The 12430-nt window shown below is 35.2% G+C and overlaps 1 protein-coding gene across 16 annotated transcripts in view; it reads right to left on the bottom strand.

Moving 5' to 3' along the window:
* Window positions 1-12430, bottom strand: part of THOC2 (THO complex 2) — a 112755-nt gene that overhangs the window by 47654 nt on the left and 52671 nt on the right. For all 16 annotated transcript variants that reach the window (XM_043457680.1, XM_043457681.1, XM_043457684.1 and 13 more), the window contains exons 9-12: window positions 8297-8389; window positions 5227-5382; window positions 4464-4636; window positions 2977-3172 (exon numbers count right to left, since the gene is read on the bottom strand). In XM_043457680.1, coding sequence (XP_043313615.1) covers window positions 2977-3172; window positions 4464-4636; window positions 5227-5382; window positions 8297-8389 — 618 coding nt within the window. The remainder of the gene's footprint in view (window positions 1-2976; window positions 3173-4463; window positions 4637-5226; window positions 5383-8296; window positions 8390-12430) is intronic.

Raw genomic sequence — 12430 nt, 5'->3', positions numbered from 1 at the left:
AGATGGCGGAGTGGAAGAGTTTTAGCACCTGTGTATCTTAACAATATTGTATCTGTATATGTTTATATATATGTCTATATACGGGACTTCCACAAGTTTGATGTTTGGTCTCCTGCTTACAAGTTTATGACACTCATAGCCAGAGAAAGAATTTCAGAACAAGAGATCAGAACATTAAGATTTTCAACGAAAAAGAATAGCATTAGTGGGTGAAAGTAAGATGAGAAAGAAGCTGTTTACACTGTGTCAAAGTATCTCCCCACAGGATACATATTAACAACAAAGGGAAAAAGAGTTAACTATACACTGGAGAAACCTGGCAGCCATCACCTTAACCAAGTGATTAATGCTAACATCACCAGTAATGGGACAAATTGACTTTACATGCTTCTCAATATTACAACACTGGGAAAACACAACCCGTGTTCTTTGAACAAGCACTAGTTAACATGACTCATCCTTTTCAGACTATAAGGATCAACATAATGAAACACTGTTATAGTTCTTTTATATGAATGTATGCTATATAAATATAATGTATAGTAATGAACTACTTAGCAGATTTCTTTAGCATACTTTTATACAATATAAATTTGTTAACATTAAAAAAACTTATCTACCAGCTAAGTATCTAAAGCCAAATGAAATAGGTGTCAAATGATTCATACACAAGAGCTGTTAATTTTCTATGCAGTTACTGTTGTCAAAAATTAAAAATTAGGTACAATCACCAAACACTGGAGAAAACCACATTTATGCTTATAACAATTTCCAGATTTCTAGTCTTTTGGTTACATTGCTTTACAACTGAAAAGAAATTAGACATTCTTTAAGACCTTAGTTAGGCAAAGACCTCTTAGAACACAAAGCACCAACTATAAAAGAGAAGTGCTATTAAATTGGAATTAATCAAAATTTTAAACTTTTGCTTTTCAAAAGACAGTAAACAAAATGACAAGGCAAATCGGACTGAGAATAAAAGACAACTGAATTTTTAAAATGGGCAAGAGATTTGAATAGACATTTCAATAAAGGTGATTACAAATGGCAAGTAAGGACATGAGAAGATGCTCAACATCACTGATCATCATAAATGATGTGAAACATAATGAAGTGAAACATAAATGAAGTGAAACATAAATTACAAGCACAAAAGATAGCACTACACACCCATTAGAATGACTAATATTTAAAAGACTGACAATACCAAGTGTTGATGAGGATATGGAGCATTAGGAAGTCATATACAATGTCCCCAGAAGTGCAAAATGGTACACACGTGTTGGAAATGTTTGACAAAAAGTTAAACATACACTTACCCATATGGCCCAGCAATCCCAATCCTGGGGAAACAAAAACATACACTCCCCCCGAAAAAAGACTTGTACAAGAATATCCATAGCCACTTTTATAATAGCCCCTAACTAGAAACAACTCAAATGCCCATCAACTGGCAAACAAATAAACTCTCTTATGTGTATATAATGAAATGTTACACAGCAATAAAGAACTACTGACACATACAACAACTGAGATGAATCTCAAAAGCACTAAGTGGAAGAAACCAGACAGAAAAGAGTACATTCTACACAATTCCATTTATGTCAAACTCTAGAAAAAGCAAAAACACAGTGACAGAAAGCCTACCAGCAGTTGTCAGGAACCAGCAATGAAGGGAGGGAAATGATGACAAAGGAGCAAGAGGAACTTGCTGGGATGATGAAAATATCCTACATCATGATTGTGGTGGTGGACATACAACTATATACATCTGTCAAAATTCATCAAATTGCATACTTAAAGTTGGTGAGGTTTACCGTATGTAAATTATAACTCAAAGCTAACTTTAAAAAATAATAATAAGCCAAGACACAGAAGCAACCTAAGTGTTCATCAAGAACGAATGGATAAAAATATGTGGGGTCTGTGTGTCATATACACACACACACACACACACACACACACACACACGATGGAATATTACTCAGCCATAAAAATGAATGAAACAACGCCATTTGCCACAAAATGGATGGACCTTAAGATTACCATATGAAGTGAAGTAAGTCAGACAGAGAAAGACAAATGTTTATCACCTATATGAGGAATCTGAAAAGATGATATAAATGAACTTATTTACAAAACAGAAATAGACTCACAGACATAGAATAAATTGGGAGCAAAGGATGAACAGATGCACCCTACTATATATAAAATAGATAAGGATTTACTGTATCTCACAGGGAACTATATTCAGTATCTTTTTAATAAACTATAATGGGAAAGAATCCAAAAAAACGAATAAAGATATATACATATATAAGTATAGCCAAACCACTCTGCTATACATCTGAAACTAACATAATATTGTAAGCCAACTATACATCAATAAAATAATAACAGTTTCCCTTGGAGTAGTGATTAGGAGAGCATCTAAGGAAAACTCTCAAGTGTTAGTACTTTTCTATCTCTTGATCTAAGTGGAAGACACATGGCTATTTAGTTTGGAAAAAGTCACTGAGCTATACAATTATGGTTTGTGTGCTTTCTGTATCATGTTTTACGTCAGTAAAAAGTTTACTAAAAAAAAAGAAGAATAAATCCTGAACAGTCTGAGGTCTGAGGCTAAAGGGACTTAACACAAATAATGGCAGTGATTCAAAACTGCAGCCAATAAAATAAATGAGCAGAAAAAAAGCAAGAGGAAAGAATGCTCATATAACCACAATTATAAGAAGATTCAAAAAGCAATCACATGTCCAAACCGTATTTTTCTATCTGGAGGGCTTGACTGGATTTAAGTTTTTATATATAAATGGTTGGGACACAATTGACTTTGTCCAAATCTTACTCAGCATAACATTTTCTGAAGTTTACTTTATTTGTATTTCTAGAGATACACATAACACAAATATATTCAGAACATTTTCATTCTATAATTTAGCTTTCTGCTCGAAAGAAAAAAAAAAACTTACTAACCTCCTTCATAAATGACTTGCCTATCCGCACCACTTTTGCAAATAAAATGGGATCGTGAGAAAGGTGGGGACCAAGGTAACAGAACATATTGAAGACGTCTCTCCTCAAATCTTCAAAGCTCTCTGCTTGTTTTGGTGCTCTCTTATTTTGCAGAGCACTAACAGGTGAGCCTTTAGCACCTTTAGGAACGCCAACTCTACAAAAAGAAGAAAAATGTATATATACTATACAATGCTCCATTTTAAGTTAACACAGTCATATTATAAAACTTTTCTTAAAAAAAAAAAAAAAACAACAACAACAAAAAAACTTTTCTTACTAGTATTTGCTTCTTCTATTTCATTTATGCTTAACTTCATTATACCACATAATTTAATTGGTAGAAAAAGACAAAAACAATACTCATTTGAAAAAACTCAGAGCTTAGGAGACCGTTTCAAATTAACTGCATAAGAAAAAGGAAATCAGAGAAGTGTAGGTTCCATGTAACAGTTAACATGTTCATACATCATATGAACTTGGTTTTTAATTAAATTTGGTCAATATCAGGAATTTGGATATGGGAATGGGGAACAAGGGATGGACCTCAGAGACACAAAGACGAAAGAGAAAAATATGGAGATAACATCACTGATGCAAGTCAATAAACAGTTCTCAACCTGACTTCCACTACCTAGACTGAATGTGAGGTAGGTGACAATAGGGAAGGTGAGCGGCATAATGAAAGAGGGTATGTCACACTAAAAAGGACAGCACGCCCAGAGTTCTCAGCTGCTGAGCAGGTGTGCCGCTGTGGAGCCACAGGGGTCCCTCTCTGAAGAGCCTTCACAGTCCACAGCACGGTGGCCTGAAGGCAGCAGCCAGCAGCTATGCACGAGCCACAAAGCTGGGGCTCATGAGGCAGGCTCTGATCTGTGGGGCTGAAGCCAGCACTGCTGCCAGCACTGCTCCTACATATCCTACAAGTAGGTGAGGGCTAGAGGACTAGTTGACACAGTAACCAGGGATGATGAGAGAGGCTGCGGTAGCAATTTCCACAACAGCAGCCTATATGCCAGAAGAGACAAGGCAAGCAGAGTGGCACAGACCTCACTCAGAGCCAGTCAACCCAAGATAAGAGGAAAATTACACTAGGTAAAAACTTTAGGAATTCTCTCCTCCCCAAGAGAGAGGCAAAAGTCAAAAACAGAAGAATGGAGTTTTCACTCTCAGTGAAGCAAATCCTACCTAGAAATCTAACATGTAGTTTTGAGACAACACTGCAGCACAAATTCCGCAATGCCTGGTGCAGATGATAGGAGACAAGCCTGCCAGCCAGAAGGATATGCTCTGTGACCATCTCTTATCTTCTGATAAAACAATTTAAAATATATGCTTGATTGAATTAAAATATATGCTTGATTGAAGGAGACAAGGTAAATATGCAGATTTTATTTTGTAGTCCTAAACTCTTTCTACCTCAATTAGTAAAGCATATGGTAACATACCTTCGGTAGAGAGGCTCAATAGTTATATGAATCAGCTTGCAAATAGCAAGGGCTATTAGTTTATGTGAAGCTGCATAGTATGGAGGCATCTGATCCATAATGCTCTGGGCATGCTGCCAATCACCAATCTTTAACAAGGCTTCCAACAAACCAAGTTTTTGGTTGTCAGGTGGCTAAAAAAGAACAATTATAGCAAAGATACTCAGAATACAGACACCAATAAATCTTTAAATATTTTTCTTTTTTTTAAATATTTTTCATTTAAAAAGCTAAGCCAAATAACACAATGTATGTCAATAACAGTTGCCATCCGTGGCAAATTCAACAGTATTTTCTTGAAAGCACAATCGAGTTTTTAAGTGACTGAAAAAAAAAGAAATAATAGGATCTGCTTTATCATTTAGCAGACAAAACACAACAGTTTACAGACTTGGAATTAAATTCAGTTCTACTGTGCCACAGGAAACTAGAATTCATCTTTGAAAATCCCTTCAGGACTTGAGAGACACTATATACATAGAACAAATATAGTCAATACATGTGTGATATTATCTAGAATACATTCTGAAATTTATATAGGAAAAAACATGACAGCCTCGTTTGGGAGGTGCCAAAACCATGTTTGCAAATTAGTATTCCACAAACTAGGTTTCGTCACAATCAAAATTAAGAAATTCTTCTTCCACAAGTTGAATAACCATCACAAGTTGAATTTCATAATTCTAAATCCAGAAGACAACATTTATCAGAATAAATTATATACCTTCTCCACTTTCTCCTCTTCTTTTTCCTTTTCTTTCTCTCGCTCGTCAATTTTATCAGAAGACAATACAACCATTGTAAGTTTTCTAACAATCTGTTTAGCTTCTACAATTTCTCGTTTGTGTTCATCCATAATGCAATTATCAGCTGGAAGAAGCTAAAAATGGTTCATTAAAATTTCATAAAATAGCTAATACTATTTGCACACATAAAAAGCAAACACTACTCTCAACTGATAAAACTGTACATAAGAAGTCTGGTCTATTTATGACCATAATTTCCCTTCGAAATAGGTCTCCCCCTTATTTTCATATTAACCTGACAGGGTTAAATATCTGAATTATGTACACTTTTTAAACTCAGGTAGCAATTCAAAGTTTCATCTCTTCTGTCAGAGGTCCTAAATTAATATAATACTACAACAGCAATACCTACCATTGCATTTATTAGTTTATCCAAGAAAATGCATACCTGTTCAATTAAAAATATCAGAGATTTCCCCTTTAAAGGCCAAACCCCAAATTAAATAAAATACTATATACAGATCCAATTTGGGAGAGGTAAACTATTGATTTACATAATGGGGCAAATTTTATTCCTCTAAATGAAAAATCTCAAGTCGAAAAATTATGAACAACTTGACATCTCACTTTTCATTTTCTAGATATCTATTTGTCTTAAGTCAAAAACTAGTTTCTAGTTTATTACAAAAGAAAAAGTATCATGTGGATAGTTGACCCTCCATTATGAAAAAAAGGATCAAGTATCTCAAGTACAGCCATCTTGTATGAGTAGAAGATGGTTAGTATGGACATTTCATAAATAGACACATATCCAACAAACCATTATTGAGTCATTTTTGCTAGGCACTATGGTGATAGCTCACCATTCCTGCCCCTAGAAATGCAAAATCTATTTCAATAGATAAATCTAATGCAAACTAAAAAATCAGTAAATAATAAAAGGAGACACAGTGAGGGGCTTCCCTGGTGGAGCAGTGGTAAAGACTCTGCCTGCCAATGCAGGAGACACAAGAGATGCAGGTTCAATCCCTGGGTCAGGAAGATACTCTGGAGTAGGAAATGGCAACCCTCTCCAGTATCCTTGCCAGGAAAATCCCATGGACAGAGGAGCCTGGTGGGCTATAGTCCATGGAGCCGCAAAGAGTTGGACATGACTGAGCACATGCACAAGGAGACACAGTGAAATATTAAACTACATACTACAGACTTTATCCCATCAGTCAAAAAGGGGAGTGGAAGAAAACTCATTATGGACTGGTGCAAGGAGGTAAGCCAGACTTTTTCTCATTCCTTATTCTCTCCACTGGCAATCAAACCCATTTTTATTGCTCTACTTATATACCTATCAAATATCTACCACAGATTCTCATCTTTTACCTAGTCTACTTCAATTGCCTCTGAAATCTCCCATTACAATGGGTTAACACTATGTTTTTAATTATAGTTCTCTCCATTTCTAGTCTTGTGTATTTTGAAAATATGGTATTAGGTATATATAAAAATTACAATGATTATATCTTTCTAGTAAAAACAACTTTATTATTATAAAGTGATTCTCTGTTTTGTCTGACAAGAATAATTTCCCTGGTATATTTTCCCACCCTTTTACTTTCAACCTTTCTTTGCCCTTAGGTTTCAGAAGTCTCATGTAAACAATTAACTGGTTTTTAATCCCATCTGAAAATCCCTGTCACTTTAACAGGAATACTTTTAAACTGTGCTTATATTTACAATTAAGCTGAAAAATGTCAATAATAAATCTATCATCATTTTTGTACTTTCCATTTGTTCTCCAAGTCTATATTTGCCTGTATAAACTCATACCTATGTCTTCAGATTCTTCTTTTTCTGACCAGTTTTTCATGTTTTCAGTTTGTACATCCTTGTCTACACTAAATCTTGAATGGCTGTCTACTATCAACAAGAAAAAAATCCAAACTCCTTACCATGGCCCTTAACAACCCTTCATAGTTTGGCCTCCAATCTACTTCTCCATCCTCATTTCCCCTACATACCATCCTAGGCTCCAACCACTCTGAGCTTCTCGGTGTTCCCCTAAGGGGATAATGAAATCTTTTCAAACCTCTTGCCTTTATATTCAGTTAATTCTACCTACAATGCTTTCCACCTATTTAAGCCTGGCCAACACCTCAAGTTCCCAGTTCAACATCAGCAGTTTGGAGAAGCCTTCCAAAATCCCCCAGGGACAGAGTTGGTCACTACCTATTTTGAGCCCTCATAGCACTATGTGAATATTTCCAATAAAGTACTTATAGAATGCAAAATGTTTTCTCCCTTGCTAGACTATGACTGCTTCCAAGATAGTGATCAAATTTCATTCAGCTCTGTAACCATTATATGTAATGACAGGCAAGGAAGTTAGAAGTTAGAAAGTGATTTCAAAGGCAGTGAAGATGATGTCAGTTTTGAACAGTTCATAGATATCCTAACTCACAACCTCATAAAACAAGAAATTCTATACTACAAACCTAGTGTTTTCAAACTGACAGGCTAAGCTCTTGCTGAACTAGAGGTCATCTATCACAACCACATACACATTCCTCTAGATCCTGCAATAAAAGCACATCTATTATCCAGCAGTAAAAACACCAGAGAAGCTATCTTTTTAAAGTACATGAAAAGTTCCAAATTCATCCTGAATCCTCAAAATTAACATGTAGGGGAGAAGGAAGAACTATTTAGGTAAACCCATATTTCCCATAATCCGTGCGTGTATAATATAGCAGTCTAAAACCACACTGATTAGAACTTGGCCTCTCTCTCCATGACATATGCCTTGATGACAATTAAGAACTTTAACTTCACAGTTAACCTTGAATTCTGTACAAAAGGTATTTCATTTCCATGGTTCCTATAAACTAAATTCATTCACTTTATAAAGCAAACACAAAGCAATAATGTAATAGGGCTTCAAAAATTAAGACTTGAGCATCTAGAACCAATCTTGGAGTGCTACATGGCTGCCTCCTCCTCTTCCCCACCCCTGGGATGAATAACCAAATATTCTTAGCAGCCCACTTAACTTACATGTACATAAAGATCATCTAAGTCAATAAGGTTAAACTGTAGAAGTACTGCTGCAACTCTGTATAAAGATGAAGGAGTCTCTCCATTTGGTTCCTTGAAAAACAAAAGAAAAGTTTCTATTTAGTGCAAAAAGTACAACTAAAATCTATCTTTTTAATCTACCAATAATTAAGAACATTTAGATCAAATAACTCTAGGGCAACAATAAGCTTCATTGCTCTTCCTGACCATGAATAATAACATCCGAATTCAGAACAAATATAATCATATGAATATCTCTTTTCACATTGGTACAACTGATGAACACAAGAAAAGCAGTTTCAAAAATGGACACATGCTAATATTTGAATAAAATCTGAAACTTGAACAGAATGAGATTTTATACTGCATAATACTTGGTTTGGGTTTCTGTTTATATGTGTGTTTTCTTAACTTGCTTTTTCAAGTACTTCTCAGTGGAGTTGCAGATAGACAAGACTGACAAATTTGGAAGTGTGGAACCATTGTGTCTGCTTGATACTTTTCTCCCTGTTCTTTTATTTCTTGGGTTCTGTGCTAAGTATATCTGCTTGTCAGCTGACTTCCCCTTCAAAACGGGTGTCTGTACTTCTTCCCTGGTAGCTCAGACAGTAAAGAATCTGCCAATAATGCAGGAGACCTAGCTTCCATTCCTGGGCCAGGAAGAGTTCCTGGAGGAGGAAATGACAATCCACTCTGGTATTCTTGCCTGGAGAATCCCACGGACAGAGGAACCTGGCAGGCTGCAGTCCATGGGGTTGCAAAGAGTCGGACACCACTGAGGGATTAACACTACTACTACTATACTTATTACACATGGATAATTAAACATTTTTAAACTAGGAATGGCCAATCCCAGGTCAGCTCTATTGGTCCTACCGAGAAACAGATGGATCTCTGAAGGCTATCAAGATGACTTTCACTTAATTTTTAAATGGCCTGGGGTCAGATGAATAGAAGAATGAAGTGAAGATAACTGGCAATTACTAAATGGCCCAATGCAAATAAAAAGAAAATGGTGACAATACATTATGTTCGGCTTCTACTCAATACTGAACTTGAGAACTTTATGAGTAAACCTCCTCCCGTAATTGTGATATGTGTTATGCACATATGAAGCTAACAAAACTAACAGATATATTAAAAAAGGCATTATTTCACCATGATTTTTAAGACAGATTAAGTCCTCAACTTAAAAACAAGTTTGATTTTAATTGTTTTTAAATGGCTATTTTAGTATCAAAACATTTTTCCATGAAAACAAATGGTGGTCATGGTTTCAGAGCAAAACCACAAAAGCTCACTGACTTGAATCCACCAGGAATATTCACATTTTCCCCGTTAACTCTGCTTAAGTGAGCCATAAGAAGCCTCCAACTCTCAGGGCCAAATGTCAATTCCTGTACTCTGATCTTCCTATCGCTCTGCACAATCCCTGTTCTGTCCTATCTCATGTATCCACATTCTTAAAGAACTTCTATGGAATCCTCTGGAATTCATGACCCATCCTCAGCAAAACCCCCTATACCTTGAAACTCTCCTCTCAATGTATCCTCTAAACCTCTTCTCCCCGCTCTCACCTTAACATCTGAACAGAGCCTAGCATTTACTAGGAACACCACTCCCACTGTAACCCAGTCAAGTGGTGGCTATTTTCCCTGGACCCCTCACACTACTAGGCCTGGAGGTAGGATATGAATCATCTTTGTTTTTATAGTTGTTTTCAGACTATTCCCCATCCATGCTCCCTAAAGCCCACCCAGCTTTGAATTTTCTATCACTCACTATCCTTCACTATTCTTGTGATCTAGTTTCATTCTGCTGTGGTCCAAGAAAATATTTCACATGATTTCAATGTTTTAAATGTATTGAGACTTGTTCTGTGGTCTAATATAAGGTCTATCCTGGAGAATGTTCCATGTGTACTTGAGAAGAGTGTGTAATCTACTGTAGTCCAATGGACTGTTCTATATATGTCTGTTTTAAGTCTAACTGGTTTACAGTGTTGCTCAAGTCCTCCATTTCCTCTCTGATCTTTTGTCTAGTTTTTCTATCCACTAATGAGAGTGGGGTATGGAAATCCCCAATAGTTACTGTAGAACTGTCTATTTCTCTCTTCAATCCTGCTAATGTTTGCTTCATATATTTTGAGGCTCTGTTTGGTGCATATACAGTTAACTGCTTTATGTTCTTGATAGGCTGACCCTTTTATCAATATATAATGTCTTTTGATATCTATTATAAAAAAATTTGCTTTAAAGTCTATACAGCCACCCCATCTCTCCTAGATACTGTTTGCATTGGTTATCTATTTACATACTTTCGATTCCAACATATTTGTATCTTTGGATCTTAAAGTAAGTCTCTTATAGATAACATATAGTTGAATCATGCTTTTTTCCCCCTCTCATTTTATTACAATGAATTTTAACACTATAGAAAAGTCACGTGACGTTGGATCTTGCTTTTTTTATACATTCTGCCAAACTGCTTTTTAATTACAAAGTTTAATCCATTTACATTTAAATAATTAGTAATGAGGAAGGACTTCTGCCATTTTACTATCTGTTTCCTGTCTTATTTTATTGTTTCTCATTTCCTCCATCACTTTTTTAGTGTTTTTTTTTTAATTCTCTGTTTCTTTCCTCTTCTATTTATTTTTTAAGTATTTTCTTAGTGGTTATTTTGAGTGTTAACAGTTAACATTTTAAACTTATATTTTGAATTAATATCAACTTAGCTTCAATATTATACAAACTCTGCATCTATAAATCTCTATCCTTCCCCCTTTAATATTGTTACACATTGTGTGTCAACTAGATTTATAATTGTTGTTTTCTTCTTTTGTCTTTTAAATCATATCATAAAAAAGGAGAAGCTACAAACCAAAAAATATAATAATATTGGCTTTTATATTTAGCTATGTAATTACATTTACTAATGTTCTTTATTTTTCCATATGGCTTCAAGTTACTGTCTAGTGTCCTTTCATTTCAATCCAAAGGACTCACTTTAGCATTTCTTGTAGACAGGTCTGCTAGCGATGAATTCCCCCAACTTTTATTTTGGAATATCATAATCTCTCATTTTTGAGGGGTAGTTTTGCTGGATATAGAATTCTTGGTTTCATTCTTTCAGTACTTTATATGGTCCATTCCACTGCCTTCTGAAGAAATCAGCTGTCAATTTATTGAGGTTACTTGTATGAATGAGTCACATCTGTTTTGCTGCTTTCAAGATTCTCTTTGACTATTATATATATATATAATATACTATATTATAATTTGACTATAATGTGTCTCAGGGTGGATCTCTCTGAGTTTATCCCATGTGGTGTTCCTCAAGTATCTTAGATGTGTAGATTCATACATTTCATCAAATTTGAGAAGGTTTCCACCATTATTTTTTCAAATATGCTGTCCTTTTCTCTCTCTCCCCTCTGCCTCTGACTCCACAATGTACATACTGACAGACCTTTTTTTTTTTTTTTTTTTGGCTGCACCGTATGTGGGATCTTAGTTCGCTAAACAGGGATTGAACCCAGGATCACAGCAGTCAAAGCATCAAGTCCTAACCACTGGACAGCCAAGGAACTCCTCACATATTAGTATACTTGATGGTGTCCCATAGGTCTGTTAGGCTCTGGTGATTTTTCTTCATTCTTTTCTGTTTCTGCTCCTCAGACTATATAACTTCAATTAATTTATCAAGTGGTCTAATTGTTTCTTCAGCATTCTCAAATCTGCTGCTGTACCCATCTAGAGAATTTTTTATTTCAGTTACCACATTTTTGGCTCCAGAATTTGTTTGGTTCCTTTTTAAATAATTTTTAATAATTTCTACATTTTTATTGATATTCTGTCAGGCAAGATAGTGCTTTCCTGGTTTTCTTTAGTTCTTTTTCCATGGTTTCTTATAGATACTAAGCATATTTAGGGCTGTTGACTTAAATTATTTATCTAGTATGTCCACTGCTTGAGCTTCCTCGGGGATACTTTCTATTAATTCTTTTTCTTATGAATAAGCCTTACTTTGTTCCTTTTCAAAACTCATTATTTTCTGTAGAAAACTGAATACTGTGAATACTGAATATTTTGAATACTGTGTGGCAATTCT

This window comes from Cervus canadensis, chromosome X, assembly GCF_019320065.1.
Source record: "Cervus canadensis isolate Bull #8, Minnesota chromosome X, ASM1932006v1, whole genome shotgun sequence".
In the NCBI taxonomy this organism is placed as follows: domain Eukaryota; kingdom Metazoa; phylum Chordata; class Mammalia; order Artiodactyla; family Cervidae; genus Cervus; species Cervus canadensis.
This window is presented reverse-complemented; position numbering and strand designations above follow the sequence as displayed.